We start from the raw sequence: 26,213 nt of genomic DNA on the forward strand, positions 1-26,213 counted from the left end.
ACTGTCCATCCCTCATTGTCCCTCAACTGAGGAAGAAGTTAAAAGTCAACCACATGGGTATGCTTGGAGTCACATCGACCAGACTGGGCGAGCATGAGATTTTTTCCCCTGGTAAAACATTGGTGGATTAGTTGAATTTTCATGGTAATTATGCTTACGGTTGTAAAGACTAGTTCTTCAAATTAGTTTTATTCATTTGCTTGAATTTAGTTTTTCCTTTTGCCATGGGATTTGAACTTGTCTCTGGACCAACGGTAGAGATCTCTGGCTCTTGGTCCCGTGACATAAGCACTATACCATGTTGGCTCGGACAGTGTCTCTGGAGAGAGGAACTCAACATGTTCCTGACCTGTGAGTTTTACACAGATACGATCTCTTTATACTTTGACTGTTTAGATTGGATTCATTCATACTTTGCTTTTTATTTCGTTTTAGTGTTGCTGTCCTTGCTTCCCAACTTGCTGCCCTGAACAAACACATTTAGATCTGCTCGCTCTGCAAGGTTTGCAACTTGGGAGTCTTTGTGAAATAACAACATTCTCTGCCATAATTTTGTGGGTTCAGTTCCTGCTCCAGGGATTTGAATGTAGCTATTCATTGCAGGGCAATACTGAGTGGGTGGTACCCTGATGGAGATGCCATCCGGGTGCTGCCTTTAACAGAGGCCTTGTTTTCTTTCTCAGAATGGATTCCTTGGCATTACTTTGGAGAGAAAAGCCCTGCTCTAGCTTTCTGGCCAAGAATTGACTCTTCACTTGCATCATGATAAAATACATTATGGTGATTTATCACATTGAGTTTTGTAAAATATTGTTCTGTGCAATCTGGCTTGTGAATTTCCTATCTTGCATCAATAGCTATGCTTTACTCTCAGGCTGTGGGGGGGGGGGGGGAGGGGTTTTCAGACTGCTGATGTCATTGAGCCACCATTGGGAAAGCAAGTCTTCCTTGGTCCATTGGGGTATTTAGTGGTGGGCCATGGAAACTTGTATAAAATATTTGTAGTGCAACAAATTAGTGTAACTGTCCATTAAAAAATTGATTCTGTGTTTGAACTCCACGGGAGCTATTTATGCTAATACTTTGTATTAATAATGGTTTGTCAAAGAGGAGGAATAACTGAGATTGTTTAGGTCATCAGTTATCAACGCATTCCTTAATTGCTTTCCTACTTTAGAAATGTGTAGTTATGTCAGCATTTCTTGAATGTGCCTTGCCACTCCTACTTGACCCTGGACTAATGGAAATTCAGTGCTGTGATGGGAACGTTGTGGGTTTCTACGTAAGGATCTGTTGGCTCAACTGAGTGGCTTTCCCCATTTGTTGGGAATCTGGGTGTTCTGTTCATGCAGTAACATTGTTGAAACTTAGCCATAATTGCAGGTTAGTAAAATCCTAAAATACCTTGATGCAATTAAAAGTAATTTGCTGTTAAGTGTGATGCTTTTAACAGCACTAAAGTTAGATTGCTGTAATGTAAGCTGCAGTAATTGTTTATGTAATAGAAAATGGACTTTGGTCTGATTTGAAGCTGTTCATTTTCCCTATTATTTCTTCGGTAATGGTTTTTGGGATTTATTTTAATGAGTGCTTGTATTTTCTATCCTGTTCTCACTTGATATAAAAATCTTCATCCTGTTGCAAGTTTTGAGTCTTCACGCTTTTCATGCCCCATGTAACCTCCACACTGAACAAGGGTGATTTTTATTTTTGCTAAGGTTGCTTTTTACTGGAATGTATAATTGCGTCAACTTTTGCCCATTGCTAGATATTGATTTTCTGTCCTCCCCTCTTTTCCAAAGATTCTCATTTCTTTTTTCCAGATTCATTCAGACATGTTTGCTTTCATACTGCCCTCACTTTGTGTAAAGAGCCTGAGCAGCAAATATTGTCAGACTAATTGACTCTGACATTGCAGTGAATCCTTCCCTCCATGTGTGTTCCTCTTCAGGAAGAAATCAAACAACAAGCAGGAGAAGAAGCACTGACTAATTTCTCTCTATTTTTGGGGCATGGCTGTTGCAGGAGGTGCTGATGTTGTTGCTATCTCCATGTGTCCTGTACTGTCAGCTGACTGATGCTTGCTAGGCCACATTAGGGGAAAGTCGCAAGGCAACCATCTTAGTGAAAATCAACTTGTATGTAGGCTCAAATTGGGTATGACGGTTTCCAAAAACAATGAATTAATTGGATTTTCACAACAAATATACATTTTTTTATTCCTTAATTTTTTTAAGCAGAATATAGATACTCTAACTCACCAGTTGGATTTGTTCTTGGGATCTCATTTTGGTGTTACTCTTTTGGTCAACAGGGAAATATCTCAATCAAGGACCATGTCTGAACCACCATTTCATTTGATCTATAAATAGTATACAACACATTTACTGTCAAACATTCATCTTTGTTTGGAACTCAAGGAAATGCAGCACAGTCGACAGTCATGAGTCTTTTAAAAGCTGTACAAATTAGTCCTGATTCCTAGCATCTCTTCATAACCCTCCAAGTTGGCCCTTTTCAATTTACTGAAGAACTGACCCTGTTGGTTTCCTCCTGGTTCTCCACTCCCCAACCCCCCCCCCACCTCCCCCATATTCCAAAGAGGTATGGGTTGGCAGGTTAATTGGACACTGTGTGGATAGTCAGAGGCTTTTTTCCAGGGCTGAAATGGTGGCCACAAAAGGACACAGGTTTAAGGTGCTGGGGAGTAGGTACAGAGGAGATGTCAGGGGTAAGTTTTTTTACTCAGAGTGGTGAGTGCGTGGAATGGGCTGCCGGCAACGGTGGTGGAGGCGGATACGATAGGGTCTTTTAAGAGACTTTTGGATGGGTACATGGAGCTGAGAAAAATAGAGGACTATGGGTAAGCCTAGTGATTTCTAAGGTAGGAACATGTTCGGTGCAGCTTTGCGGGCCGAAGGGCCTGAATTGTGCTGTAGGGTTTCTATGTAAATCTATAAAAACAAGTTGGGATGATGGTGTCTGACTTCTGAGTACAGATGAAATGCCTGAGGATGTTATGCCTTGTAAAATGTGCCGAATAAATATAAATTGTTCTCATTTGGAATTTTAAATTTCAGGCTTAATTAATTTGTGTGGATACACATCTTTTGAGTGTGTTTCACAGATCTTGTTCATGGGTAGAATAAATATTTACAGGGATGGTTCTGAAGAACCTCATTGGATCTCCTCATTCCAATATACCAAGCTGACTATCTTCCTATTACTCCTTGGAGCTATTTCCCAAGTCTTGTGTTGCATTTATTGTTTCACCTTCAACTTACGTGCTATTTTAAAGGGATTTGGCTGTGCATTGGCTACTGAATTTATTTGGATATGGTGACCCAATAATATGGAGGGTTCCCCACTTGTGCTGTAAGTACAGCAGTTGGGGCATGAGGGGCAGAAAAGACAACTGGATTTGCAGCATCAATGTTCAGCTTTGGTTTAAACTGGTATTTAAGTAGTTTCAGTAACTTTGCTTCCTTTTTCTGGCATGTTCGTACGTGTTACTTCCATTTTACATATAACTGACAGCAAACCAAAGATCCAACTAGAAGAGCCAAGTGAATATTTCAGTTAAGTGTTCATCACCCCACTCCATATCATAAAGGATAAATGTGTTTGTGTTACCACATTAATGTACAGCAAAGGAAAAGCCCTCCATTATTGTACTCTTTACTGCCAGTTTTTTAAATATCTAACAAATGTCAAGTGGTGCTTGAATGACTTTTAATGAGGTAACTAACATGGCCAAGCACAAATAGGCTTGTTTGCAAACAGTGTTACACAAACTGATGTTGATGAAACAGCTGTGGTTTATCCACCAAGGACTTGAGAGCACTCTCTTGGTATCGTCTGGTCTCTGGTAATGGTGTCACATTCTGTTGTTTTAGAAGTGAATTAATATAAGCTTTTTACTTTTGATCTCAACTGTATTCCTTTCAGCTGTTAAGTATTATAACAGCCTCTTGTTTAATTCTGTGGTACAGCATTGTGTGTGTAGCACAGGAGCATGGCAACAAACAGATTTTCTGTTTCTTGATGAAAATCTGTAATGCCCAGGTATGGCCTCATTTACATTTGTGTCCAAGCTAACATAATGAGAACAGATTTCAGTTAGGCAAGAAATGATGTGTATCTGGCAGAACACTTTTTAAACGTAGCAATGAAAGGCTGGTGGCATTCCCTTCATGCTATATAACTGGAGAGAAACAGGAGCAGTGGATCATTGGGTGTGATGATGCGCTGAGCTACTTACTTTGTTTATTTTGGTTGTTTTAAGGTGCTTTGCTCATACAGGGGAACATTAACTTGCTAATTAAATAACAATATGCCTGTTGTTATAGGTTTCAAATCTGAGATTAGTGTTAGGATGTGTTTCATCTTTATGATGTGTAGTAGTGTCATGAACAGTGCTTTAACTTAAATATTCACTTGCCGCCTCTTCTAGCCAAATCTTTAGTCTCTGTCAGGTGTGTTATTTCCATGCCATCATTCAGTGACTACTTGTGACAGTACTGCTTTGGTTCATTGACCCTGTTTGGTCTGGGTGAGTATCAAGCAAGGGGCAGATGCCTTAAAAGTGGGAGAACAGAGAAATTTGGTGCATGCGATCATTTGGTAACTGATGAAGGACTCAAATATTGATGCCCTGTTTTTCTTCTTGTGCAAACTTTCTGTCGATTACTGTTGATCCCGGATGCTGGCTGAGCAGTTTCTTCCCAGTCCAAGGACCTGTGCTTGAAGCCAGTGGTGTGGCAGGAATCCCTTGTCCAAGGACCTTGGTGATTTTGTGGCTGCCTGTGTGATACTACCCGAGGCTGGTGCTATGTGGTTTCTTCCCCACCCCTGTCTGCTGTGGCTGGTTTGTTCAAACCCAGTTCATCCCTATTGATTTGTCTTCACTCTAGGGCAGTGACTTGTGCCTGAGGCATGATTCTGTCAACCACAACAACCTATTCTCAATGCAGACTGTTGTCAGTTAAAGCTGAATGATCACCACTGCATTTCTCTCTATATCTTTCTTGCTGCACTGTTGCATCTCAGCCATAAGCTTCCTGCTGGAATAGAATTAATCTGCTGGGCAAATAAAAGACTTTTTAACCCATGTGGCATCTACTCCAAAACTAAGGTCACTTCATTGACAGTCATCAAGCTGTTGTTTGCAGACAATACTAACTTGTTTGGAATCAAACTCCAAGTTGATATCAACTTGTTCATTGAAGTGTATGAGAGAGTGTCCTTGGACTCAACATCTGCAAAACAAAGGTCCTTTATTAACCTGCTTCACTGCACAGCATTGCACTGGTAATAAAGGATGACAGTGAGGCCCTTCCATGACTTGGGAGCCACCTCCAGTGAAGGCAGAGATCAGTGATGAAATTCATCATCATCAATGCTCCAGTACAGACTTTTTTTGTCTGAGGAAAAAGTGCTTGAAGTTCGTGAGTCTACTAGGCAGCAGTGATCCTTGCCCTCTTGCATGTTTCTGAGGCGTGGATTACAGTAGGCAGTTCAAGCAATGTCTCTAAATTCCTCCATATCCACTGGCAGGATAAGCAGACAGATGTTGCAGTCCTCTCTCAGTGCCAGGCAAAGCTGGCCTGAGGCTTTCATTATACCCAAGTGCCTTCATTGGGTAGGTCAAATCATTTGCAAGCCTAACATGAGATCCCCAAAATGGGCAGGTTACTCAGAGCTTTGACAGGGCAAAGTTATCAGGAGGACAGAGGAAAAGATTCAAGGATGTTCTCAAAACCTCGGTAAGAAAAAATGTAACATTCCCATTATCTTGTGAAAAGCTATAGTTCATGACTAAAACACAAGCAGTATTCAGGATGAGATGAAGCCCTTCGGCATGTAGAACCACAGAGATATTGGTGGAAGAAGTGCACCACCTTGCCTGCTATCCACCCCATGAAGCACTTACCTACTCTACCCGTAACAGTGTCTGCCAGCCACCCCAGAACCCCCAGATCTGGAAGTGAAAGCAAGTTATCCTTAACCCTGAGAGAAGGCTTAAGAAAACAACATATGGAGGCTAGGCCATGATCCATGGGTTTCGCTATCCACAGAAACAAAATCTGGAGAAGACTTTAAGAAATAGGAGCAAAATTAGTCCATTCAGCCCATCGAGTCTGCTCTGCCATTCGATCATGGCTGATTTATTTTTCCCCCTCAACCCCATTCTCCTACCTTCTCCCCATAACCTTTGATGCCCTTACTAATCAAGAACCTATCAACCTCCACTTTAAATACACCCAAAGACTTGGCCTCCATAGCCATCTGTGGCAATGAATTCCATGGATTCACCACCCTCTGGCTAAAGAAATTCCTCCTCATCTCTGTTCTAAAGGGACATCCTTCTATTCTGAGGCTGTGCCCTCTGGTCCTGGACTCTCCCACTACTGGAAATATCCTCTCCATGTCCACTCTATCCAGACCTTCAATATTCAGTAAGTTTCAGTGAGATTCCCCCCTCATCCCTCAACTCCAGCTAGTACAGGCCCAGAGCCAGCAAATGCTCTTCATGTGTTAACCCTTTCTTCTCCAGGATCATTTTCGTAAACCTCCCCTGGACCCTCTCCAGTGTCAGCACATCCTTCCTTGGATATGGGGCCCAAAACTGCTCTCGATACTCCAAATGTGGTCTGACCCCAACACCTTATAAAGCCTCAGCATTATATTCTTGCTTTTATATTCTAGTCCTCTTGAAATAAATAGTAACATTGTATTTGCCTTCCTTACTACCGACTCAACCTGCAAGTTAACCTTTAGGGAATCCTGCACTAGGGCTCCCAAGTCCCTTTGCACCTCCGATTTCTGAATGCACTCTCCATTTAGAAAATAGTCTCCGCCTTTATTCCTTCTGCCAAAGTGCATGACCATACACTTCCCTATGTTGTATTCCATCTGCTGCCAATTTGCCCATTCTCCCAACTTGTCCAAGTCCCTCTGCAGACTCCCTGCTACCTGCCCCTCCACCTATATTTGTATCATCCACAAACATGGCCACAAAGCCATCAAATCTGTCATCCAGATCATTAGTACATAACATGAAAAGTAGCAGACCCAACACAACTGGCAGCCAACCAGAAAAGGCCTCCTTTATTCCCACTCTTTGCCTTCTGCCAGTCAGCCAGTCTTCTGTCCATGCTAGTACCTTTCCTGTAATTCCTATCTTGTTTAGCAGTCTCGTGCAGTACCTTGCCAAAGGCCTTCTGAGGACAGGATAGAATAATAGAGCAAGATGAGTTCCAAAATGCCAGGACTACGCTTACTGTGGTGTCATAATAAATTCAGTTGTGTTGTCACAGTAATTATGCAGGAGGACATTCATAATTTATTTCCATATGACAATCTTAATGCTACTTCATCGTAGCATATAAATTGAAAAATTCCGGGTTTTTTTGTTGTCATTTTGAATTTGTTTCACAATTCAGTCATCTACTAGAATCAGTCTTGCGCTGGTTTAAACCTCCAGTTCTAATCTTTAAATGTAAAGTTGCGGGTTACATTTTTCTGTGGTCGTCTGCACTTTGGCACGATCACCTGACCAGTCTAAAAATCCAAATTTTTTTCCCTCTTAAATTGTGTCTGATGCTAGGGATCATCTTTGGACACTTCTGTGTACGTTATGTAGCATGTCAGGATTTCGTCAGATATTTGGGGAATGTAATTTATTCATTAAAAACTGCACTGCAGTGTCCGTAAAGCTGTTGTTTTTAGGTACAGGCAAACTTTGACTTAGTGTCATCAAGCCTGCAAACTTAGATCACATCAAGTGTTCTAATGCCTGATGCTAGTAGCTGTCAGTGCATTGCACCAAATCTATTTTAATCTTCTGAAGCCTTGATCTTTTTATATTTGGAAACCTTGACCTTGCTGTGTCATAGTTATTGGTTATTCTTGCTGAGTTGCATGTTTGGATCGCAGGTTGTGCTGTTGTCATTGTTTAAAAAGCATCTGCTTCACAAATATTGAGACAAGGCACAAGAACCTGGTCATGGCAGTAGTTTCTGAGAAGAAGGGGACAAGGTGAGAGCTGGGTGGATTCCACCATGGCATGTCCACTATTGGAAGTCAGGTGGATGATCTGCTTAATGTTGAGCCAATCATGATGTATGCTTGAAATTAGTTCTGTCTTGGGGTTTGAGACTAGTTCTTCCTAAGGAGTACTATTTAAAGAGTGACATGTGAGATTAGCACTGCAGGTGAGAACGTCATCTGGAGTGTGTGCAGTCTGACGACTCCTTCACTGCAAAATGATTTTTGGCTCAATGATCTTATACTCCTCAGCTAAATAACCAACTGATGTTTTCTGCCCAAATTCCAGCCACAAGTGAATACTTTGGTGCCTCTGGCATTCTTCACTCCAACTTGTCAACATCTTCCAAAGTATGGAGCAATGCACCAGATTAGGACAGAATCTGCTTTTAATTTTACAACATTAAAGCTTTGCAGATCATTATTTTGCATTACTCTTGCTGATTAATATAGAAAAATTGCTGTTTTATTGCTTAAAATGTGTTGGAATTCATCAGTTTGAGGATCTCTGGAGTGTATTTACCTATTTTCTACAACTCAGCAACTCTTTTCACTAACATTCAGGATTCAATCAGTAAGACTTTGACAACTCCTATGTCCAACCTGTTTCACTGCTTTGCTGTTGCTGCTTCCTCCTTGCCCTTCGGCTACCTTATTTAGAGCTATTAACCACAATTGTGATGAAATTTGAACAATGAATGTTTATTCTCTCTTCAGGAACTTAAGTATAATGTGCATTGCTCTGAAAGCAATGTTGCTTTGCTATTGGATATTCCTGAGAATTATTAGAATGAGGCTTTTTTTCCATCAAAGTATCTCCTCTTCCTAGTATTTTCTTCCTACCATTGTTAGATGCTGTGAAAGTTCCAGAAATTGGATATTAAACTCCTGAGCAGGATGCTTGAGAAAGCTTTGTTATTTCAGTGTTGGGCATGGCACGAGGGAGATTATATTCTCTTCTATTCTGGCTAAATATGCTGTTAATGTGGCATCTTGCTGTGTAATATGTGTATTATGCATTGTTGGGATGTGTAGAATTCACTTGCTGCTTGGTACATCTGAGAATTTACCAAAGGGCGGCACTGGAAATTTGTACCAACTCCCTACTTATCTCTGGTGCAGTGCAAGAATCAACAGGCTGCTGGGGAACTCCAGGACTGGAAAACTTTTGAATACCTGAGCCTGCTGCCAGAGTTCGCGAGACATGAAATTGGTCTGATGTTCTTTATTGTCAGTGAGATTTTCCAGATTTACAAGCTAGCAGGCATAATCATAAATCAAATCCACTAATCGCTGCCTGTCTGCCTAATATCAGTAGAAGTGAAACATTCTTAAATAAACTTAAAACACCTGTACAACCTTAATGTATTAAACATTGCCAGCATAAATTCTGCTTGATACACTTCCTTGGTGCCTTAAGGTTTTTTGTATTAAATATGTTTTTGGGAGGAACCAGACAGTTTTGACTTGGTCTTGCCAATGTTAATTTGGAGAACCTCTTGTCCTTAATTAGGTCATGTAATCAGATGGCAAGGGCAGTGGTAGAAAGATATTGGGAATGAAGAGGACAACTGGATGCCTATCAGTGAAAGTTATTCAGGGTTGGTAGGTGTAGAAAAAGAGGATTTTTTTGGATGATCCCATGTTCTATTCTGAGTTAGTACTGCATGACTCTGAGGAGAAGCATTTGTGTGAGAAAGAAAAACAAAGAATCTCTGAAAGCTTTTGAATCCCCAAAGTACCACACAGCCAATGAAGGACTTTGAGGTGTAATAGTAATTGCAAGGAAGTTTGACAGCTGTTCTGTATTTATCACAAACAATGAGATAAAGTGTAAGTTAGACGTGCTCGGAGTGAGGCCAGTAAGGGCATTCCTTAATCCTCTATCATTAGACATGTTAAGAATGTGCATGTCTACTATGCCCTCCAGAACAGCGAAGTTTTTAAACTCATGGCTGGACCAGGTAATCTGTTATTTGCGTTGATCGAGGAATAATTCCAATTGGAAGAATTTTTACCTGGTAAAATTTTCATGGGATCCTGTGTGTCCAGTTGAAAGGGAGATGCAGCTTCAGTTTAGCCTTTTGCTGAACTCCATTGGCAGTACTTCATTTGAGTGTCAGACTATGCTTTATGTTTGTATCCTGAATGAAATGGTCATTTCTGTGTTGGTTGAAATAGTTTTAATTTGGCACCAACCAATTAGGAGCTGTTTTGGGTTTTATTTTGCATATTTGTTTTTACTTATCTTGGTTTGGCTGGATGGTATCATGTTCCAAGTATTTAAGAACGTGATAAGAGAAAGCATGGCAGCTTCCTCTTATGTTCCTAAATACTTTCAAATATACTTCTCCTTAATCTGGCACTTGTTTGCTTCTGACATTGAATGATAAATCTTGCTAGGTTCTTGATGGTGTCATTAAAATTAGAAAAAAGATATATTCTGGTGGTAGCATAGGAAATCACTGTGTAAACTAACAAACATCAATAATGGAACCAAGAGTTGGTGACTTCTATTTGGTCATATTGTGGATAATTTGTTTCTGCATGCACTGATTCCCTTTAAGATTGAGGAAGATCATTGGAGTAGATATCCAGGAGCTGTTTCCTTCAATGGAACATCGGAATTGAATGCAATGATCTCAGGATCAGCCTTTTGGGATTGAGAGGAGACAAGTGCTGTAAATCTTTAGAATTCTCCACCTTAGCCTGTGGATGCTCAGCTGTTGAGTATATTTAGGCTGTGATTGACAAGTTTAATGGACACCAAGGGAATTGGAGTATGTTGGGACTAGGCAGAAAAATAATCAGTAAAGGTCTTATGAGTAGCTGAACAGGCTCAATGGGCCTTGTGGTTGCCACTCCTAGCTCGTGTTGCGTTCTTTTACCTTTGTTTAATGTATCAAACATGTGGAATGAATGCTTATCAAGGATTTATTACTCACTCCTGGAATTTTGAACTAACTTCCAAGCTCAATATATGAAGACTTATTAACAATCGTCTATGTACTTCCCAACATCTTTCCAGACCAGCCAAGCTGTAATTTTAAGATTATACCTCTCATTCTTGACTCTCCTTGGCAAAGGAAGTAGTTTTTTAATCTACTATGAAAACACAAAGTGCTGGAAATATTCAACAGTTCAGGCAGCATTTATGGAGAAAGAAGTGGCTAATGTTTCAGGTTGATGGCCTTCAGAATCTCAGGGAAATTAACTACTCTGACCTTTCAACTTATTTCAGTCACTTAATTAGGTCAGCTGTTAATCCGCTGCCAAGGGAATATAAATTTAACATTTGCTACCTATTTGTTTGCTGGGAAGTAATTAATAGACACAGAAGAAATGCATAGCCATGGCAAAGTATTGCTGTGCTGTTGCCTATCTATTTCTGCACTAACAAGCAGTTTTATTCACTAGATTAGACTAAAGGATTCCAGGCTGCCTGTTTAATATGAGTGACTAATTCCAGCTCTGTCTCTCCACAGATCACACGCGATGTAATGTGTGGATTCTGGACGGTGAGCTGTACCATAAGGGCCTTCTTAAGTTTGCGGTTTCTGGGGATAACTTGAAGAACACTCTGGCTGTCTTTGTGGCAGACATGGCCAGGCCTTGGACTATCATGGATTCATTGCAGAAATGGGCGAGTGTTTTGCGTGAGCACATTGACAAACTGAAGATTCCACCTGAAGAAATGAGGAAAATGGAACAGAAATGTGAGTATGGGATCAGATTCCTAAATGTAGAAAGGAGTGCTCTGCATAGTTTGTGCTTCATTTTGGAATGTATAGAATGCAGTGGATGGAATGGTGGTGACAGTCTGTTCTTTTTCAAGGTGTCACCACCATTGGTCAGTGGGTACTGGTATTGATTTTACAACAGTTCTACCCATAGTATAATGGATTGTGCATCTGCTGCTTACAGTGATATCCAGCCTGTCATGTCTATCATGTTACTGACTTGGTTACAGTGCTGGATTTGTTAGTTAGGATTTTTGGAACTAGGTTACCTTTGGAATTAAACTATTGGTGGGGGGGGGGATCGAAATACATTTTTTGTGGGGTATAAGTTTCCTTTTTGTATGCTACTCAAAAAGAATGGGTGAATTACAAGTGTGATGTAATCTGACAGCTGGGAACATGTTCACCATATTATCCTGTACATCTGTTATTGAACTGATGCAGAGCATGAGAGGCAATGTGCATCATTGCACATTGAGACAGAATGAGACAGAAACTGTCTCTCTGCCTCTTGCCATCTCTGTCCTAGATGAGTGGGAGATTGACTAAGTATTGTTTTATAAGACAAAGGAAGGTTTAACAGTGGGTACCTTTTTAGATAAGGTTGCATGGTGTAAATGATGTGACTTGTATTTAATAGTCTTAAAAGAGATTCTTTTTATTGTTACATGTTTTCTTTGAGATACTGGATTTTGCTAGTAGAGTTGGAACTTTGTATTTGTCAGGGTGGGATTAGCCTGATGGTATTTGTATTTAATTAGCAATCCAGAGACAGTGTTCTCAGTCACATCCAGGCAAGTTGTAATTTGTAACTTGCTCATAATTTATGGGTTGAGACCCCTGAGAAGAAGAAAACCTTTAGACCATGGTTGGACATGGGGAATGGGGGAGTTTAACTAGAAATGACAAAGCTCATCGTTCTCATTTGTCTTTACTTGCAATTGTGTAGTTGTTGTCTTAGTGATCACACCAGGCACGTTGCTAAGATTATCTTTGCAGATAGAGGGGAAGGGTGTAAGAAGAGGGTAATTGGTGAAGAGCCAAAACTAATGAGGAAGAGTGTTTTTATGCAGTCAGTAGTTAAGGTTTGGAATGCACTGCACAGATAATAGTGGAGGTAAATTCAATGACTCCTTTTAGTAAGGAACTGGATAAGTATCCGAAAGGAAAGAATTGGAAGCTAAGGGGAGAGGGTGGGTGTTTGGGACTAGCTGGATTACTTGTGCATTGAGTTGTATGGATTCGACAGCTTAAATGACCACATTGCCTTTTGATTTTTGTGACTGATTAGCAAATTCTTGTGTACAACTGTCCTTTTGCTAAAGGCTGTGATGCAGGGGTTAGGTGTTCAACCTCGTCATTTATTTTTTTAATTATATGGACCACGTTCATAAAGTGTGAGGTGGTCATTCTCATTTAAGAGAATGAGAATTTCTTGGATAGGTGTCGTTTAATAGGTTTGCAGCCTAACCACAGACATGATTCTATAAGGCAGTTTTCACCACATATGTTAGTTTTGGTACAAATTGCAGGGCATAGTGTGGGTAAACATTACACACATCTGCCACCATTTGGTAACCAAAGGGAATAGGATACTCAATGCTGGAAAAACCCGCCAACTCTGCTTTTCATCCTTCCCTTTTTTTTAACTAATGTCCACAAGTTAAAATTCACGTGCAAATATTGAGATCATATGTTGCATAAGTATTTATTACTCATCCTTTTCGTGTATTCACATCTAACTTCCCAATCATTTGCATGTATTGGACAGCGATGTGGCTATGCACTACCTATACTCTTAAAGACATGGGAAGATCTAGTACTTGACTTTGGCGCTGCTCTGTTTGAGCTATCACCCTAGCAATTTGTTTCATCTTGTCCCATCCTTGCATATGCCATGAAAGAGAAACTGAACAGTGTATTCCTACAGCGATGAAAAGGGTGGTAGAAACTGCTCAATGATTTGGCAGATTTCACTGTCTTTTGACTGTGGTGATATCATAACCATTAACCAGTATTTCATTTGTAATAGGTTTGTGTAACAAGATAAAAGGCACATAGTGACTGCCTCAAAAAGCTGTTTCACGCACAACTGAATTCTTCAGTGATTGTTGTGTGACATTGCTTTGAGATGAATGAATCAGTTCAGTTGTTTCGGATTGAATTTTTGGTTGAGTGTGGACTTGGGGCTAGAATGCTGAGAATACCTTGCACTTGTGAGTACTGAGATGTTAGCGTTCAGTATTTGCATTAAATTGGCTGTGAATTCAAGTCCCACTCCTGACAGGACTGAGGGAGAGTTGCTTTGTTGGAGGCCTTTTGTATTGAAAAATCCCTTGGTATTATTCAAAGATTGGGCATTTCTTCCCCCCACCCCACCCCAGTGCTTTGAACATTATCCTTAAGTGAACAACAGTGAAGTGAATGGTCATTTAGCATTTCTGGTTTGAGCTGTTGTGGTACACAGGTTGTTGTTTCCTACATTACAATAGTCTTTGTAGTTAAAGAACTTCATTAGCTGTGGGAGTATCTCAATACATGATTCATAAATAAAGTATTTTATTTGTATCTATACACCAGGTACTTGAAACCACACCTGCCAATTGAGCAGTTGCCTCTAATGCAGTGGACAGGCCATAGCTGTCACCAGCTGAGACAGACTGAAATTTTAGAAACCTAAAATAGCTAAATCGTTGGAGTGATTGGAGACTGGTTTCCCTGTTTCATTAATTTCTCTGCATCAAAACAATTATAAAAGCATGTTATTTGTAAAACAGTGTTACTGATCTTAGGGCGATGTGACTGTGCAGATCATATCCTGTAGAAATAGGATTTTTAGATATCCTAAAATTCTTGTGAAAGCACAGAATAAAATTGATGTAGGGCATGGAGCCATCAATGGAATAGTCTCATGTCCTTTTGAGCCTGCCTGCTCCACCATTTAGTTTGTTTGCCTCATCTGTTCCATTTACTGACATCTTCTCATTTTATATAGTTAAGTTTAAGAATAAATTGAGTTTTTTTTTCTGTTAACCTCCAACATCCACAATCTTTGTGTTGGGTGGAGTGAAGAGTGAGGATGTAAAAACTTCCAAATTTCTACTCTTGTGGAGAAAGTGCTTCTCAGTTTTGCTCTGACTGAGCTGACTAATCTTTCATCCTCTTGGTCTATACTTCCTTATCAGAGGGAATGTTTTCTCTCTCCCTCATTTGAATTCCTTCATTTAAAATGATCAGAGCACATCCACATCTCCCAAACACGAGCCTTGATCGCCATTGTTCAAGTATAAAGTATATTCCAATATCAACCTTTAAAGACCTGAGTCTAATGTTAAAGTTTTCTTCTGGGGTTTCCCATCAAAGTATTTTCTATTTACTCCTATCGGCTCTAATCATCATGAACATCTCTTCACTCTTGGCCACTCTGTTATGTTGCTTTTCTATGGTATTCATGGGCAGAGTGTTTTGCATTATATATGTGACATTGCAACTGCAGCAGCCAAAACAACAAACTCCCAAGTGAAGCTGTGTGTTGCAGAATTGTCTCACTGGCTTTGATTGAAGCCAAGGTGCTGCTTTCTGGCAGTGAGGAGTGATAGCTGCTTGCTTGAAGCTCCCCTCCAACAGTGGCTCTAGGGAGTGGTGGCAGCAGCATTTTTACAGCAGCTCCTTGTTTACTTCATTTTAATGAGCTCAAGGCAACATGTAGAGGATGTGAGCTTCTGGGCATGACTCAGGGTGTGCTTTGGAGGTCTTAGCAGCCTCCTGAATATGATGTTCGGACAGCTTTCTCTTTAAGTTAGTCCTTCAGTTAAAGCTCCGTTTAATGTAGTATTTTAACATGCTCCCATGTTTCTTGTACACGCTGCAGGTTTCTTATTAGAGTCTGTTTTATTTGCTGCTGTTCTTTTCTTCCCAACTGCCCTACCCACATCTTTTGCCTTGGATTTGTTTCCCTTCTTCATGCTCCCATTTCTTGGATAAAAGGCCAGGCAATTGTCCTCTGAGCTGCTGCTACAGTTTATAAAAACACTCATTTTTTTCAATTTTATTCTCTAAACAAATAAACATGCAGGATTATACTCGGCGGGGTTAACACCTATTCTCCAAAAAGTGTTGTAGGCTTGATATTTAACCATTGAAACCTTTCTAACCAAGTGCATTCAGATGTTTTCCCTAAATCTGAGCATCACTGTATTTGTGATCCATGGGCATTCATTCCTCTGCTGATTTCCCCAAGTGTCCCTTAGTTACTCTTTAATGATTTTGGATGTAATTGACCATCGAGTTGGCTTAAATTGAATGGATCTTCTCTATTTAAGAGGCTGGTTAAAAGTCGGCCTTGTTACTGAGAGTCTGGAGTCACAAATGCAGACAGGTTGTCTTTAAGTGATATTTAAGAACCAGATAGGTTTTTACAACAGGTCACTATTCCTGATACCTTTTCCAGATTTAATAACTGAATAGCAGTGGCTCAACATATAATACCTCAGCTCCAGGGACCCATGTTCAATCCTGACCTCGGATTCACTGTATGGAATCCGCATGTTCCCCCCCCCCCCCCCCCCCTGCTTGTGTGGGGTTTTTGCTGGATGATCAGGTTTCCTCGCACTTCCCAATGACGTGCAAATAGATTAATTAGCTACTGCAAATTACCCCTCTGTTTAGGTAAGTGGCAAAATGAAAGGAAGTTGATGGGCAGAATAAGTTGCAGGGTCCAGGGAACCAGTGGAGTGGGAATTGAACTGATATGATTGCTCTGCTGGGAGCTGGCATAGATTCGATGGACTATGCAGCCTTGTGTATTGTAATATCTAAATAACAATATAAATTTCCCATCTGTCCATCTCCTGTCTCCAGCTCATTTTTGGGCTGTGGAATGATTCAGTAACCTGATCAACGTGGTGCTGATGGTAAATTCCAGCTGCTGTTTCTCCAGAACTTTCCTGGCATGGGGAATTGAATCTGGAAATAGCTGTGATTTGTACCATGACTCCTGTCCCATAGGAACCTTCCACTGGATGGCGCTGGGGTGAGTTGTTCTCATTCACTGTTCTGCTGGAAAGGTTTAAATTTTTTGGCAACAACTGCATAAATTCAGAAAATCTTCAGTAATGTACACAAGACCGTGCAGATTTTCCCAGACGTGTGAAAGATTTTGCATAGTAGCAGGGGTCAGCATGGGTTACCAACTCCCCAGGATAATTGTTTTGTATGGGGTGGTAGGTATGCACATAGACTCGCTCACTAGGAAAGATGAGCTCATGCTTTTAACACACAAAGCTTGTATTGACTGCAGTACACTGGGTGCCAAGGAGATGACATCATATGCAATCTTTGCTACTGAGCATCTAATCCTCTGTGCCGAAGGATTACCATTAAAATGGAAACCAGAACTAGATTTACATTTTTCTTTGTAAAAATGAGACTCATTTAAGTAGTTCAGTATGTTAGTGCTGGTTAGTAGCATAAAGTGACATAATACAGGACTTTCTTCCTCAATATTCTCCTGCTTCCTGAAGCCATTGACTCCTGGTAGGGTTGCTGGTATGGTTACCCTCTGGTTCTCTATACATATGGGCTCTTGTACAATGAGTCTAGATGCATTTAACTCCATGCTTTCCTTTGAATAGTGCCTTGGCCTTTGTGTTCATCCAAACAAATGGACAGTATTTGTCCATTCCTGCATTTCTGGTTTTCTGCATTTCTCTCATTCCCTTTATCCACTGGTCTACTGGTCACCCTTTATTAACTGTTTAGGCTAATCCTTGCAATTTCCTTTTCAAATTACTTCAGTTGTGCATCTTTCCTTTGCTGTTTAAAACCTTCTTGGCGTCGGAGCAGGCAGCTGAGTAAGAGGGAGCAGAGTGCTTTGGGCTTCGGCTTAAAGGGGTGAGGCAGGTGAGTAGCTGGTAGGCAAAGGTAAGTTTTCCCTGTTATCTGTTAGAAATATTTAAGTAGGAAAAAACTAGGTAGGGGGGAAAAATATTAGTCAGCTGGAGGACATGGTGGTGTGCTGCAGTTGCTTGATGTGGGAGCTCATGGACCTTGCTGTAGTCCACGATGGCCACATCTGCAGTAAGTGCTTGAGGCTGGAGGAACTTCGGCTCAAAATTGATGAGCTGGAGTTGCAGCTTCAAACACTGCGGAGCATCAGGAGGGGGAGAGTTATGTAGATACTGTACATCAGGAGATGGTCACCCCCCCCCCCCCCTTAGAGCATCTACTCCTGGAGTCCAGAAAGTAGATAGAAGGGTCACTGTTAGGGGAGAGAAAAGGAAAAAGAAAACGAACAGGTGGATAGTGCAGAGGACCCTGGAGGCTGTTCCCCTCAATAACAGATTTTCTGCTTTGGAAGCTGTTGAGGGGATGATCTGCAGGGGCCTAGCAGCAGAAGCCAGGTCTATGGCACTGGGACCACTCCTGCTGCTCAGAAGGGAGGGGAGGAGAAGAGGAAGGCAGTAGTGATAGGGGACTCGATAGTCAGGGAAACAGATAGGAGGTTCTGTGGCAGTGAGCATGAATCCCGGATGGTATGTTGCCTTCCAGGTGCCAGGGTCTGGGATATCTCTGATCGGGTCCATAAGATGCTTGAGAGGGAGGGAGAACAGCCAGAAGTTATGGTTCATGTTGGTACCAACGACATAGGAAGAGGGATGAGGTCCTGAAAAGTGAGTTTAGGGAGCTAGGCAGAAGGCTGAAGAAGCGGACCTCAAGGGTAGCAATCTTGGGATTGCTGCCAGTGCCATGCGATAGTGAAGGTAGGAATAGGAGGAGATGACAAATGCATGGCTGAGAAGTTGGCGCAGGAGGGAAGTTTTTAGATTTTTGGATCATTGGGATCTCTTCAGGGGAAGGTGGGACCTGTACAGAGAGGACGGGTTACACTGGAACCTGAGGGGGGCCAATATCCTTGCAGCCAGGTTTGCTAGGGTGGTTCAGGAGGGTTTAAGCTAGTTTGTGAGGGGGATGGGAACCAGAGGAGTAGGTCAGAGGAAGAAGATGGGGAAAGGTCAGATCTAACAGGTAGAGAGGCTTTGAGGAAGGAGAAGCAGAGTACAGGCTATAAAAGTAGTAAGGCGGGTGGGCTAAAGTGCATTTACTTAAATGCAAGAAGCATCAGGAATAAGGGAGATGAACTGAGGGCTTGGATAAGTACATGGGACTATGATATTGTGGCTATCACAGAGACATGGCTGACATCAGGGCAGGAATGGATATTGAATATTCTTGGTTTAGTGTTTTAAAAGGGATAGGGAGGGGGGCAGAAGAGGAGGAGGGGTGGCAGTACTGGTCAGGGACAATAAAATGGGATTAATGTAGGATTAGTGTAAATGGAAGGCTGGTGGTCAGCATGGATTTGGTGGGCTGAAGGGCCTGTTTCAGTGCTGTATCTCTCTATAACTCTACAATCAGTCAGGTAAGGAGCAGTCACTGACTGTTACATCAACGGGAGTGGGATAAGCTCTCTTGGTCTTGCTGTCTGAATGATAATCTTGGTCAGTACAGCTGGAAAAATTTTTGTTCTTAGTACTGTGTCCATTTCTGGTCACCTCGTTATAGGAAGGATGTGGAGGTGTTGGAGAGGGTGCAGAGGTGATTTACCAGGATACTGCCTGGTTTAGAGAGTATGGATTATGAGGAGAGACTAAGGGAGCTAGGGCTTTACTCTTTGAGAGAAGGAGGATGAGAGGAGACATGATAGAGGTGTACAAAATATTAAGAGGAATAGATAGAGTGGACAGCCAGTGCCTCTTTCCCAGGGCACCAATGCTCAATACAAGAGGGCATGGCTTTAAGGTAATGGGGGGGGGGGGGGTGGGAGTTCAAAGGAGATGTCAGAGGGAGGTTTTTCACCCAGAGAGTGGTTGGTGCATGGAATGCACTGCTTGGGGTGGTGGTGGAGGCTGATACGTTGGTCAAGTTCAAGAGATTGTTCGATAAGCATATGGCGGAATTTAAGATAGAGGGATATGTGGGAGGACGGGGTTAGATAGTCTTAGGTGTGGTTTGAAGGTCGCCACAACGTGGTGGGCCGAAGGGCCTGTATTGTGCTGTATTGTTCTATGGACTAACTTTTTTCCTTTTTAGTGCCTGTATTATTGTATGTCTATTACATTGTTGAGGTTATTTTTAACTGTTAAAGACACCAACCCAGAGTTTTTTTCCCTGCACTGGGCTCACTAATATCCTGTGTTCCTCTGAGCTTGCCTTCTCTGGACGTGGGAATCCAATCACATTGGCTGAGGTGGCCTTGGAACTGAGCAACATAGCACCAAAAGCAGTGGCAGAGCCTTGAAAAATGTAATTGGGTGACGTGGGCAGAACAGAACGTCATTCCAATGAAATTCTTGGAAACTTTTGATAGACAGTGAAGTCCTGCCCCCAGCTTTGCCATCTGCCAATGTTTTTTCTAATGTTTCTGTATGTCTTTAATAGTCAAGCATTTAAGTAAAGTGATTTAAAAAAAGTTAAAGATTTTATATATATATAGATATATATAGATATATATAGATATATATATAGATATATATAGATATATATAGATATATATAGATATATATATAGATATATATATAGATATATATAGATATATATAGATATATATAGATATAGATAATCTAATGAAAATTTACTCTGGTACTTTTTCATTTCCTTTTAATGTGTTTAATTTAAACATTCTTCCCTTTCCCATGTGGAGTTCAATGGAGCATAGCCAAGAAATCAGTAATGGAGCTTGGCCAATAATTTTAGGGGCTTCCACATTTGTCTTGAATCCTGAAACACGCTGGCGCTCGTGCTGCTGAAAAAAATGCTGGGACTTCTGCGCAAAATCCAGCAGAATCTAGGCCATCAAGTCATTTGCTTTCTCCAGCAGCTGGGATCAGGAATGAGAAACTTTATTGGGATATTTGGTTTCCCACCAATAAGCTCAGCAGTGTGCAACCCCAATTCCTGCTTTGCTTCTCACCATCCTTGTTGAGGCTGGTGCAGTCACCCCAGTGGTTCAATGTGGGGCCTTTTGAATATGGACCATTTACCAATTGAGGCGTTTGTTCTTGCATCACCAGTTTCCATATTAGCCTAGAGTAGGCAACTGAACTAGTATAATAAGTAAAGGATTTCACAGAGCTGCTTTATAAATAGTTTTTATTATAATCCTCCTTGATCCCCATTATACATTCAGCTTTCAAAATGTAGTTATTTGCATTCAGTCATAGAGTAATCGAGTAATGCAGCATGGAAACAGGCCCTTCGGCCCAACTCGTCCATGCCGACTATGGTGCCCACCAAGCTCTGCGCACTTGCATGTGTTAGGCCCATATCCCTGTAAACCTCTCCTATCCATGTACTTATCCAAATGTCTTTTGAATATTGTTATTGTACCTGCCTCAATGATTCCATTCCATATATGCACCACCCTCTGTGAGAGGAAGTTGTCCCTCAGGTCCCTTTTTAAACCTTTCACTTCTCACCTTAAACCTATACTTTCTAGATTTTAGTTCCACTTCCCTGGGGAAAAAACCTATGATTCAGTATCTGAATTCCTCACATATTTTATGGGACTGCCTGATGGGGTCTTTTTGACACTGCTGTATGCTGATATAGGTTCCAATATCTGTACCTGTTCTAGACTAAAACAAGTTATGTTCTATGGTTGTAGTTGATGCTGTGCATCTTTGAACGTTGAGGTCTTAAGGGCACCAAGCCAGTTTCAATGTTACACAATGGAACCATTACATTTAGGGCAAGACGTTTGGAACTGAAATGAGAAATTACTTCACCCGTTGCTGAACCTGTGCAATTCTTTACCACAGATGCCTTTTGTGCCCATAATACCTTAAGGGATATGAGGGGAGAGGACTCTGGTTTTAAAGTAGCAGATCAGCCATGATTGTATTGAATGTTGAAGCATATTTGATGGGCCAAATGGCCTGTTAGTTTTGTGTCATTGCTTAGTTTGTCTATCTGCTGTGTCACAGAGTGCATTTTTCAAACACTGTCCTACTCAAATAATGAACAGATTCCAGTTTTTGATTTTTTTTTGTTTTATAAATTCACTTGTATTGAATAAGCCCAATTGCCAATGCAACTAACAAGCGAAGATTCTGGAGGATGTTCTGTGAAAATCTACAATTTTTCTTATTTCTTTACCACATGCAATATTTCAGGTTCACAGTGATAAAACTGAGACTGATGCCAGGTATTAACTTTGCAAGAACTAATCAGCTTCCACGTAACTGATTTAGCAGATAATGGACACCATAGTGATTTAAGACTCTCATGGAAGTTGTCATTTGTGGGTCGTGGATATTTTGCCGTGGTAGAGCTGAGGAAATGACTTTCCTCATGAGCAACTACCTGGTAAACCTTCACATACTTGTTCTCTGTTTTTCTTTGTTTTCATGTGAACCCAATCTGTGCTAATGTACCAGTCCCAATGAAGGGTCTCGACCCGAAACGTCGACTGTTTATTTCCCTCCATAGATGCTGCCTGACCTGCTGAGTTCCTCCAGCATTTTGTGTGTTGCTCCTGGTGCTAACGTAACAGCTTGAGAATAGCCACATGGTGCAGATCTTAAAAGCTCTCCTTTGAAGTTGTGTTGCCTGGTGGATTTGGTCTGAGGTCCGATAACCATCTCATTTATTTGGGTTATCATCTAACATTGGATGTTTCCATGTGTGTGGTGATTACTAATACACCATCCTTGGTAGTAGATTTGAGCTAATTTTCTTATTCACCTTTGTAGTCAAGTCAGTTGGAGAGAGAGCTTTCCCATGGACTGTGAATAGACTTGAGTTCCAGTCCCCTCCCAATTTCATTCTCTTCCTCCAACCCCCTCCCCCATGTGTGATAATGAAAATTATATGCAAAAACGTACATAGTTGGGCTCTAATTGGTTTTCAGGTCGAGGATAATATGTATTAGTTCCCCATTGGGATCCTTATAAATCTCCTGCACATTCTCTCAATTGCTATCCCATTGTTCCTGTAGCATGATACCAGAAATGTGTATGTATTGTTTTATTTATGGCCTAACTAATCCTTTGACAACTCTAACATGGAAAAACCCATGAAAATACCTTCTATTTGAAGAGAATGTTCAGGAAATGTTTAGGTTGGGTAGAGTGTACCCTTTCTTATCATTGACCCTGATCAGGAAGACTGCTGGTGTCTATTGCAGTCATTCAGCCTGCTGCCCTCATTTAGACCAATGTATTGATAATCACCCTGAAAGGAGGTAGCCACTTATCGATAGTATCTCTGGTTTTTCTTTCTCCAGAAGAGGGGCAAAACTAAGTGGTACTTTGGGAAAAATGGTGAGAAATACTTGCCTTGTGTGTTGACATCTTAGAAAGCTGTTGTGCTATCCAGCTGTTAGTTACATTTTGATTAAATGTGTTGCATTTTCCACTGATGACATAAAGGCTGTACTAGTTTAATCACTGCAGTCCCCACTTGGATAATGTTACAGAAGATGGTTGGAATTACAGTTCAAATGAAGGTGTGAATGTGTGTTATTTCCCTTGTCATATTTCCCTGTAAATCACTGCAAAACAAAACCTAAAGCAAGAGCAGGAAATTACACCAACACTAGGAGCTCATTAGATTTTGGTAGGGAGAGCAGGTGACAATGTTTTAGGCACAGATGGTCAGAAATTTATAGGATGTATCTAAACATTGGATTTCACATGTGATGTGCTAAATGGGTGAAATGTTAAACATCGTCCATCAGGGATCCCAAAGAAAATAGCAGACTTGGTTGTTTACTTTTAAGATGTTTCTTCCCCTTTTTTTTGTTAAAACGTGACTGATACAGTTGTGAATGGTAGCTGCTTTCAGGCATTGTAGTTGTCTGTCATTGCTGCAGGGATCAATGGGAAGTGAGTCATAGCCTAAAAGAAAAGGCATCATCTTGGCAGCTATAGTGGAAGAAAATTGCAGGCAAAGGTGTACAGGCAAAGGATGCTTGGAGTGTGTAAAATTACCCCCACCCCCTGTGCTCTTACTGTCATTGATTCTTTCCTATGCTACTAGTGGCCCTATATCAGAGGTATGGATTTGTTAGTCTCCAGAGATTACAGCATGCTGTGATTATGGGCATTTACCACAATGAGCAGTGATTTAAAGATGATATCTGAAATGCAAGGGTGCACATTATGAAAATGTCTTGAGAAAAGAAACATGAGGGGTGATCTAGTGGCAGTCTTTAAAATTATGAAAGGGTTTTATACAGAGAGAATGTTTCCATTGCAGGGAAAAAAACGTAATTAGAGACTATCTAACAGAGAAATCAGAGGAAAAAATGCTGAGAATTTGGAACTGGCTACCGGGGGTGAAGTTGAAGCAAATAGTATAGATAAAGAAGGGGAGGTTAGAACAGCATATAAGGGAGAAGGGAATAGATTTAGCTAAGGAAAAATGGGATATTGTTCAAGTGCTGCATGACTGCTGGCAGGAACTGAGTGGTGTATTATTCTGTGTTAGTCATTGCATGGGAGGAGGAGGGTGGTGGTGGAGGGGAACTGGTTAGGTCTGTTATCGAAAAAGAAACTGGGAGCCTTAAGGCCTTCCTGATGGGTGATGGAAGTGTACAGAAACTCTATGTTCATGGTGCAAGTGAGGTGATCAGGGCTGGGGAACTAGAAGCTGTTGAAGTGATGGAGAGCATGTGAAGTGTCACAGACGTGTGTAGGAAGGGACTGAACCAAGGGGGACAAAATGGAGTCAAGATCTGAGGACACAAGTTCAATGGGGCTGGAGCAGGCAGAAACAAGGGGTCTACCAGGGCAGTTGGGTTTGTGAATCTTGGGTAGGAGGTAGAAACAGTGCAGGGTAGGGGAACTGGGGTTGGAGGCTGTGGAGGGGATGTCTCCAGAGGCAATGAGGTCAGTGATAGTGTGGGAGACAACGGTCTGATGCTGCTTGGTGGGGTCCAGGTTGAGGGATGAGGTGTCTGAGAGTTGATGTCTGGCCTCAGTCCGCCAGACTACAACAGCACCACCCTTGTCTGCGGGTTTGATGGTGATATTAGGATTGGTGTGGAGGGCAGTGCCAGGGAGTGGAGGGGTGAGGTTGGAACATTTCCTCCATTTATTGTTTTTATTTTGGGTCTTCAGCATTTGCAGTCTTTTATTTTCATTTACTACTAAAATTCTCCAGTCCTGGTGTTGTGCTCATAATTATCTCAACTCAGATCTTCAATGGTAACTCCAGTTTGGTTAAAGGAGTGTTTTAAACAGTTCCAGTGTAACCTCACTGCTCATATTTTATACTTTTATTAGTAAAGGAAATTATCCCATTTCCATTCGCCACTCCCACCCAATCATTAACTGCTCTATCTACCTACCCTTCTCCTTTCAGAGATCTATAGATCTGCACGCCAAAGTCCCTCGATTCTTCCACAACTCAGAGGAAAAAAAACTTGCAGAACTCTCATTGATTGGGTGAGGGATGGTGGTGGAGGGACACGAGTCATTAAACACAGAAACTGGCCCTTCAGCACACTGTCCATGCTCACCTTTTCATCCCTCTGCACAAATTTTATTTGCCCAAATTAGATATCCTTCTATGCCATGCCTATTTAAGTGCCAGACTAAATGTCCCTGAAACATAGTGATTGTATTTGACGCTGCCGCCACCACCACCTCTGGCAGTGAGTTCCAGGTATCAGCCATTGTATATTTTTTTAAAAATCTTGCACCTCATCCCCTTTAAAACCCCTTCTCACCTTAAGCCTATGCCCTCATGTTTTTGATACCCCTACAAAAGGAAAAGGATTCTTGACTATCTATAATTTTATATCTCTGTTGGATCACCTCTCAGCCCCTTTTGCTCCAGGGAAAACGAACCCAACATCCGATCTCTCCCTATAACTTAAGTCCTCTAATCCAGGCAACATCCTGGTGAATCTCCTCTACACTCTCTGCAGCACAACTACATCCTTCCTATAGTGTGGTGGCCAGAGTAAGGGCTTTGGTTTAAAGGGAGAGAATTAAAAGGGATCAGAGGGCAAGTTTTTCCACAGAGAGGGTGGTGGGTATTGGTAGAGGAAGTGGTAAAGGTGGGTACGATTACAATGTTGAATAGACATTTGGACAGGTACATGGGATATGGGCCAAACGCAGACAAATGAGACTAGCTCAGGAAGACACCTTGGTCAGCATGGATGAGTTGGGCCAAAAGGCCTGCTTCTGTACTGTATAACTCTGATTCTTATGATATTTTGTGGTCTCTTTTGCTCTAATTTCTTTCTTTAGGTTGTGTGTGTGAAAGGAGAAAAGTGATTCGGGCACTGTCTGTTACCCTCAAAACTGAAAATCAACAGTTCACTTTTGGTATATATGACTGACTTCCACTATGTTTTCATATTTTTGCGTAATTTTGGTGAAAGCTGTGAACGTTGTAAATTTCTTAAATGGT

General features: G+C 41.3%; 1 protein-coding gene across 1 annotated transcript in view; it reads left to right on the forward strand.

Annotated features, from left to right (window-relative positions):
- dync1li2 (dynein, cytoplasmic 1, light intermediate chain 2) overlaps positions 1 to 26,213 on the forward strand; it is a 90,525-nt gene that overhangs the window by 13,714 nt on the left and 50,598 nt on the right. Inside the window, exon 4 of the mRNA XM_052028156.1 lies at positions 11,535 to 11,765. Within this exon, the coding sequence (XP_051884116.1) occupies positions 11,535 to 11,765 (231 nt within the window). The remainder of the gene's footprint in view (positions 1 to 11,534; positions 11,766 to 26,213) is intronic.

Source organism: Pristis pectinata, chromosome 13 (assembly GCF_009764475.1).
Source record: "Pristis pectinata isolate sPriPec2 chromosome 13, sPriPec2.1.pri, whole genome shotgun sequence".
NCBI lineage: Eukaryota > Metazoa > Chordata > Chondrichthyes > Rhinopristiformes > Pristidae > Pristis > Pristis pectinata.